This window comes from Diospyros lotus, chromosome 12, assembly GCF_014633365.1.
Source record: "Diospyros lotus cultivar Yz01 chromosome 12, ASM1463336v1, whole genome shotgun sequence".
In the NCBI taxonomy this organism is placed as follows: domain Eukaryota; kingdom Viridiplantae; phylum Streptophyta; class Magnoliopsida; order Ericales; family Ebenaceae; genus Diospyros; species Diospyros lotus.
The window spans coordinates 5562074-5570650 of NC_068349.1; the positions used below are offsets into that span (position 1 = coordinate 5562074).

The window sequence follows — 8577 nt, forward strand, 5'->3', positions numbered from 1 at the left end:
CCATTCTTTTTATCGATTTAAATTTTTTAATTAAATTTTATGTTCATTGTGTGGTTAATAGTTTAATAGTGATTTATTTTTTATCCAAAATTATAAAAAAAAAATGGTATTAGAGTTGTTGGATAAAACTATCAATTTTTGACAAATCTCCACCATTATCTTCAATGAGATTTGTGTAGATTTAGTTGGTATTTATAAAGAAGATTAATTCTCCGTAATTTTATTTTTAGAAAGAATTATAAATAATTTCATATTTTAATTTTGTGTCAAAGTATGATTTGTTATAATTATGAATTAAGATTTAAATTTAACTATAATTGAGATTTTAAATTTGACTGTAATTAAGATAATTTATAATTAAAAATTTATTTTTTTCAAGACTCATTAAATTTATATCTTCACTCATTTTTTTACCAAAAATATAAATTTATTTACATCCCTTTTTATATACATCTATAAATAAATAATAGATTTATAAATTAGTAACTCATATTTTAAAATTATTATAGATATATTATTATTATTATTATTATTATTATTATTATTATTATTATTATTCATAATTTTTTTCAATTTGAGTTTCACATTAAATTCTGCATTTGTTTGTAAAATTAGAATTTAAACTCATAATCTTTACTATTTTCAAACTCTTAAATTGAATTCATAATTTTAAAAGAATTTAGACAAAATCACACACATATTTTTTATATTTACTTGATTCATGTATTTGAGAATTTACTGTGTACATATCCTATCATGTCAAACATGTAATGTATAAATTGATCATGTGACATTAACCCTGCTAATATTTATTATAAAAGCTTGCAAAATATATTTTATCACATGCCAGCAGCTAACGAATGGAAAATAAAAATTTAAAAAACATGACTAAATGGTTATATATATATATATTTATATATGCTACAAATTACAATAGATTTCATCAACTTCTTGATTCAATCAATCTTCAATCTTGTGTCATCCATTGTGTAATAACTGACATGAATTCCCCATTTCTTCAAAGCCGCATTCTTGTTATGTGTCCAAGAAATTTCTATTTCATCGCCTTCTTCCAAGTCCAACTCATCCACATGAAAAGAAATATAATAAAAAGTGAACAGATCTGCCAGCGATGCGTCCCTATAATAGTTGCAACCAATACTATAGTGGCAATCTTTGGTTTTGTTGTGCAATTTGGAATCCAACCAACTCGAATAGTTTTTGTCAAGCATGATCAGGACAACATAAAAAATACATCGAATAAAATATTTATTTCCGACTCCAAGAGGAGGCACCTTGAAAGCATAATATGAGTTTGTGGTCTCATGCTGCAACCAATCAGGAAACATGCCCCATGAATGACTCATAATTCTGAATGAACGTGCACCCTGCATATAAGCATAAATCATGTCATGTGTTAGTACATTCCAAATTTTGATTCCTCATGCTAAGGTGTATAAACTGCAAAATAATTAGCTCAAATTAGTATCATAATCATTGTTTAATAACACAAAAAAAAAATAATGAACCATTTTGATCTGTTTCGACTATATATATAGTAGTAGATGTAAAAGAAAGAGAGCTAATACATACCTTGTAATCGAGAAAACTTGTTCCAATTTTGTCGACAGAATACTTCTCGTATAGTTTAGGACAATTGTAACAAGACAAATCGCTATAGTTCATCATTGATTCGAGTGATATGCTTTCTAATGATGTGCAATTGGAAACATCGATGAAATCTCCACAACTTGAAAGCTTGGGGAGTGATTGGAGTCTTTCACAATCACGCAAATCGAGACTCTCTAAGTTAGTGAGGTCACCGATGCTCTCTGGCAGACTACAAAAGTTATTTCCCTGAAGATTCAACTCAAGCAATCGGTTCAATCTCCCAAGTTCACTTGGCAGATTTGACATACGGCAATATGAACAATCTAAAGTCTCCAATTTTGTAAGGTTGCATATACTCTCTGGCAAGCAAGCAATTTTAAATCCCGAAATACATAAATAGGCTAAGGAGGTCATACACCATAATTTATCAGGTAATTGAGTGAAAGAGCGGCCACTAATATCCAATAGACGTAAGGACCTTAAGCCCTGTATAAAGTTTAGTGACAACCCAAGAGAACTTGTACTCTTTTTTGTCAATGTTTGACACTTGCTCGGGATCTGGGAGATCCATAATACTTCAAGAGATTTCAAGTTGGCCATCTCCGACGGAAGCTTCCTAAGGCTGTGGCAATCATAGAGGCTTAGAAAATATAATCTATGGAGATGTCCAATAGACTTATCCACCTCTTGCAATCTTACACACTCCGAAAGATCCAGCCTCTCGAGATTGGAGAGCTCAGAGAGATTAGGAAGTGTGGTTAAGTTGTGACAAGACCTTAAGTTAAGAACTTGTAGTTTCTTTAAAACCTGTTGAAAATATCAATCAAAGATCAGGTCTCATATGATATGATATAATATGGTAAATGTGCATCCATGTGATTTATATCAGTGTTTGAAAAAGAGAAATATATAAGAAATAAAGGTATTCACCTTAGTTCCCCTCCAAACTCGTTTTATGTTGCTGTAACTTAGGTCAAGAGCAACCAAATTCTCCAAGTATAATTGCGATGGCAAAACACTGAGATCAAAGTGATGCCAACGTAGCCATACTAAATTTCTGGACAAATGCTTGTGGCCAGAATTTCTGAACAAAAGCTTGTAGCCAGTACTAAGAAGAACGTGATCGAGATGAAGCACCCTCAGTTTTGTCATCTTTTGAAATGCTTTTGCTTTCACTTTAATATCTTTTCCATTGTGCAACAGGATAAGGCCCTCAACTGCTTCAGTTCCCTACCACACATCACATACCAAAGGAAAAAATTAATTACATTGGTGGAAAAAAATAGGACTGAGAATGTGCATATGCATATGCATTTTGACATTCATGCAACAATTACACATCAAAAGCTATATTAACAACAACAAATTTTTGGTACATTTTTGTTCTAATTTCTTTTGTTTGTCATCTCCTTGTTTTCTCTATTTTTCTCGTTGAGAAAAAAAAAGAAGAAAGAAAACATCAAATGTTAATGAGAAGTTAGCCAGCGTGGATCTCACCTCACAATTTTTCAGCACTTTAAGGGCATCCTTGTAATCCCATAATCTACTGCGTTTTCCTGGATAATCAACATTCTCTTGTCGAACGATCTCCCTACCCATCTGCTTGAAAACATCATGCATTACAATCACAAGTCCCTGATCACATTTTAGGAGACATAGATCCACCAAGCGTTGAAATCCATCTTCTGGGAAAATCTCATTGTCTTGCAATGCTTGAATGGTAAAATTTTTACTCTTTCCAACAAAGAAGAATGCTATATCTAGGAACAACTTTTGTTGTTTTTCATCTAGTGAATCAAAACTTATCCTTAGTTTTCTTTGAACGTCATTATGAGGAATATTTTCCAATTTTGTAATTGCACTTCTCCATACAGATTGATCGTTTTTGCCATTCAAATAGCAACCCAAAACTTGAAGAACTAATGGAATACCCCCTGCATAATCCACCACTGTTTTTGAAAACTCCATAAAGCCCTCTAGAGGATTATGTTGGTTGAAGGCATGCAAATTAAAGAGTCGAAGAGATTCATCCTTATTCAAAAGCTCAAGCTCATATTTGGTAAGCACTGGTCGAAGCGAGTTCAAGGAAGAAATATCTCTAGTAGTTACAATAATTCTACTCCCACGATAGAGGAACCTTGGATCGATGGCTAGTGCAGTCAGCTGTTCCACACTATTTACATCATCAAGAACTAGGAGCACTTTTCTTCCGTTGAAAGCTCTATGTTTTAAGAATTCAACCCCCTCGTGAGAGTTTCTAATTTTATAATTTTTATTCTTCGAGATATCAGATCGAATTTGATTTTGCAAAGCAAGCAAGCCCCTATTTGATTGCTCCCATGTTTCTCTAACATTGTCGACAAAGCTGCAACCTTCAAACCTGCTACGAATATGATTATACGCAGCTTTGGCAATTGTTGTCTTACCTAGTCCACCAACTCCCCATATTGCTATAATACGAACATCATCAGATGACTCCAAGCACAACTCCTTGAGTAGCTTTTGTAAACGAGGCTCTATTCCAACTGGATGGGTTGCAACATTTAAATCTATGCGCAAATTTAATTTTCTTTGAACCTCTTTAACAATATCCTTAACCAAGCTTGCTTCATCCCTATTAATTCATCCAAAATGATCGAATTAAAAAAAAAAAAAAGAAAAACACTAATTCTGCAAGCATTTCAATAATCAAAATTAAGTGATTATCATAAAAAAGAAGAAAAGTATACCTATAGTGATTGGAGATGATACCACTTAAATTGGCAACTTCAGTTAGAATTGTTCTCCAATTCTCCATCTTGGGATGTTCTTCTTCGTGTTTGGCCAAGGTTTTGGCCAAGATTTCTGCAACTCTCGTTTAAGTGTCGTATATCAGACGGTTCTATCTTATAAAATATGGGCAAAACAAAATGTTCTGAGTTCTTTTTACACTCCATAATCTTCTTAAGTTCGCGCAAACACCATGTCGATGCAAAGTAGTTCTTTGAGAACACAACAAGAGACATTGATGAATCCTCAATTGCTTCCAATAGTCCTGGCCCAATACTCTGTCCTCTATCCAAGTTTTCGTCGTCTCTAAATGTGTGAAAGCCGTTTCGCTCCAAATCAACTCGTAGATGACTAATAATGGACTCGCGGGTGTCAAGACCGCTAAAATTCAAGAAGACATTGTATTCCCGCTGTGGTGGTGGGATGAGAGATGACGATGAAGCAGCCATGGACAAGCCTAAACATGAATAAAATGAAGACGATGAGTACAAAACCAAACATATATACACATGAAATGAAGTTCAAAACACACAATTCAGCAGGAAGAGAGAATTACAAAACACTGCGTTAATTAGTTATACTCTAATTTGGTAAGATTATTATAATGCATCATCAATCAATTATAATAATATAAGAATCAGCATAAGTTCCACAATATTTAAGAAAATAAATAAAACTAAAACAAACTTGCAAAACTGGCTTCCAATAGTTTGATCTGATTACAGTAGTGGTGCGGAGGCCTGAAGAGGATGATAAATGGAAAAGTGGTGGTGCGGAGGACTGAAGAGAATGATAAATGGAAGGGGCAAATCCCAATCTCAATTCCAAGCAATTTCAAATCACGTCATGGTGTTGAATTACTGTGAGGTGGGGCCAGCTTTTAATGTCCTTTCAAACCACTGCGAAGCTTCGTGGAGGTTGCCTTTCAACCACTGCGGCAACCTCTGCGAAGCTCCGTGGATCGAATTAAAATAACATTGTTGTTGTTTGCCGCATTGGAAAGGAAGGATGAAATCTTTTATTATATATTATATTATCATACAAAATGTTATAAATGAGTAGAATTTTGTTGACAGACTAGTAATTAAGTTGGGGGCGATCATCAATTTTAATTCATAATTAAACATGTAATTAAGTTGTTTTATCTCTGTTGAAATTTTTTATTTATTATAATTTTAAAAATTCAAATATATATAAATAAATTATCATATATATCATGACTTTAAAATTATATATGTTTTTCATTTTTTTTTCTAAGGAAATCATATATGTTTTTCAATACATCTACATGAAGAAAAAGAGAGCGGGAGGGGAAAGTCCCGACCTAACTCTCCTTGTTCCGCTCTTTTAACAAAAGATTAGATTGAAGACGAGGTTATAGAAAAAAAAAAAAAAACTTCTATATTGTATTTTATAGATATAAGATAAAAATTAATAAATATATTTTATTTTTAAATGAAATATATCTATTATACATAATTTTTAAATTCAAGACACCTCATCAAGCTAATAAAAATACTTTAGATTAAAAAATAATGCTCTTTTAAGTCTTGACCGTCTATGGATAAAGGAAAAAGAGAGGCAAAGCCTAGGGAAAGTGTGCTCCACGGCACACGAGACCACTCGATACATAGGAAAAAGAGAAAGGAGGAGGGGTAGGGAAAGTGTGCCACATGAGACCACTTGGTACATAGAAAAAAGAGAAAGGGAAAGTGTGCTCCATGTTTTCAACCAACCAAAAAAAAACAAAAATCAAGTTTTAAATCACTCCCATCCCACCCTGCTTAAACACAAGTCTAAACCCATACAAAATCTCAGTACATTCCTGGTATAATCCTGCAAGGGACCTTTGTCGATACGATTTCCATACCTGCAACAACAATGGAGACCAACAAATTTACTCGATTTGCAGACAAAGGCAAAGGCTCAACAACTAACCCATTTGCAGACAAAGCCGCAGGGACCTCGGAGACGCCGTCGCACGGGTGGGAAAGAGAGAGACGGCCGGAGGTGGAAAGCCACAGCTGGAGAGAGAGAGAGGGTTTCAGAGAGAGAGAGAATAATGAGGAAGAAGGGGCGCCGCGTCTCCAGGCGTGGAGGAACGGGCGGCCGGTCACGCACTGTGCGCACGCGCGCAAGAGAGAGAGAGAGAGAGACGGTCGTGAGAAAGTGAGAGAGAGAATGAACGAGGAAGAAGAAACTGGGTGCGTGAGTGGCTGGGCGGGCGGGCAAACATTCGGCCGCGTGAAATTAAACCATTTTATTTGTCCGAAAATTGAGAGAAGGAGCGAGGAAATTGTATTTCACAACCATATTTTCTTTCTGTTTTTTGCAGTATAAATAAAATATTAAATTTTATTATTTATAATCATATTTATTATTTTTTATAATTATTTATATTCTAAATATCCTCAAACCATTTAAAAAAAAAACATCACACGCACATCAAAACCCTCTTTTTTTTTTTCTGACCACTAGAATTATTTGTTGTATTATTATAATTATAACTTTTGAACATATATTAAGTTATTTATAATAATATTTTATTTTAATATTTGTTGTTAGATTTTATTTTATTTTATTATGATAAAATGTCATAAATTTAATATAAATTTTAAAGAAATAAAAATTGCTATAGGCATTTCTCGCATCACTCCTTATGTGCCGGGCTCAGTCCAATGGGCGGCCCAATCACCCAAAATCTAGAAGGTTCAGGCGACCTCATCAAAAAAAAAACTCATATACCATCAAAATTCGCAGCTCATAAAGCGAGCTCTCGGTAAATTCCCCTAGCGAGCTCTCAACGATCAACTAACGAGCTCCCAGTAGAAACCCCAGTTCGCTAGATCATCTAGATCGTTGGCCTAAAATCTTCAACTCGCATAAGTGACAAAGTTGTTAAGAAATCAGAGATAAGGTCCATTTACTTTATCTACAACAGCCCATGTTCCTCGTAATGAGGATCTCACTCCCTACCTATTATGTACAGATGATAATGATTGTTTGTCCCCCGTTATATCATCTTTATATTTCTATATGTTATCCAAATTGTAAAGGCCCCTCATTATAAATAGGAGTCAGAGATGTCATGAGGGGTATAAAGAGAATAATCAGACACCACCATTCTGAAAGAATAATCAGAGTGCAGTTGTGGAGTAGGGATCATTCTGGTTGAACCACGTGAAAATTCTTGTGTTGACTCATATTTGGAATATTTGTTTTCTTCCTCTGGGCATTTTGGACTCACTCACCGCGGCCAAAACGAATCACAGTAGGTTGAAATTGAACATCGACAAAAATAAACATAATTTTATTATGATCTGTATTTACTAAAAAAAATTAAAATTAAAGCAACATTAATTCAAGAAAAACTAAATATAATATTAATCCAAAAATTTTGGTCACCATGATTCAGAATAATTTATATACAAAATCATTATATATATAATAGTATATAATATATTATATATATTTCGAAGAATTGCATTCTCCCTAATTCAATTATATAAAATATTATATGATGTTTATACTATTATATACTATTATGTTATATAATAGTATATAATATGTTATATATTATCCATTCTCCCGAATTTATTTATGGATTCAGGAAAAATAATTTTTCCCAAACTCATGAGTTCAGGAGAATTGATTTTTCTCAAATCCATAGATTCTGATTCGAGGTGCTTACCGAACCCTGAGGTTCGGGATTCCCTGAACACCCAAAAAATTAGAGTTCGGGGCATCCCCCAACCCGCATCCACTAGCCCCCGAACTCGGGGTTCGGGGCATCCCCCAAGCCCCGAACCCCGAGGTTTGGGGAACCCTAAATCGCTCGAATCCCGGAGTTCGGGGTTTCAAGGCACCGGGGTATTTTTTATTTTTAAATTAATCTTATATTTTTAATTCATCCGTCGTGTATATATATGTAAATTATGTGATTGAACTAGTGATAGATGTTGTAAATTGTATTGTTTCTCGTCGAAACAGGAATATTTATTATCTTTTAGTCAAACTCTACGTAAACATTTGCGGATAATAATCTTCCATCGCTGATAGTAACTATTGATAGTAACTAGTAATTGGCTATGGCAAGGAAAATGGGACTGAGCAATGTTTGATGTTAAATAATAGTGACTGTGTAATGCTCGGTATTGAATAATAGTGATTGTGGATATTCAGTTGTGGGTGAGTAAA

At 33.8% G+C, this 8577-nt stretch overlaps 2 protein-coding genes across 2 annotated transcripts; both read right to left on the reverse strand.

The window, feature by feature from the left end:
• Positions 1–788: 788 nt before the first annotated feature.
• LOC127814159 (disease resistance protein RPV1-like) lies at positions 789–4454 on the reverse strand. The gene is made up of 5 exons (XM_052355450.1): positions 4341–4454; positions 3109–4225; positions 2542–2841; positions 1594–2418; positions 789–1388 (listed from the first exon to the last, which is right to left on the reverse strand). Exons 1-5 carry the CDS (start codon positions 4406–4408, stop codon positions 957–959), a joined length of 2742 nt encoding a protein of 913 aa, XP_052211410.1. The 5' UTR covers positions 4409–4454; the 3' UTR covers positions 789–956.
• Positions 4446–6526, reverse strand: LOC127786801 (disease resistance protein RLM3-like; the record flags this gene model as incomplete). Its single annotated transcript, XM_052314463.1, has 2 exons — positions 6319–6526; positions 4446–4837 (listed from the first exon to the last, which is right to left on the reverse strand). Coding segments are annotated over exons 1-2 (396 nt in total), but the record flags the coding sequence as incomplete, so codon positions are not given.
• Positions 6527–8577: the final 2051 nt, after the last annotated feature.

What these genes read in the sequence shown, in the direction of transcription:
- LOC127814159 (XM_052355450.1), bottom strand. Translation starts at nt 4,408, where the DNA reads ATGGAGAATTGGAGAACAATTCTAACTGAAGTTGCCAATTTAAGTGGT. An exon ending in AAGTGCTGAAAAATTGTGAG is followed by an intron (nt 2,842 to 3,108) that starts GTGAGATCCACG and finishes GATGTGTGGTAG; the next exon opens with GGAACTGAAGCAGTTGAGGG. An exon ending in CAAGTTTTCTCGATTACAAG is followed by an intron (nt 1,389 to 1,593) that starts GTATGTATTAGC and finishes GCTTATATGCAG; the next exon opens with GGTGCACGTTCATTCAGAAT.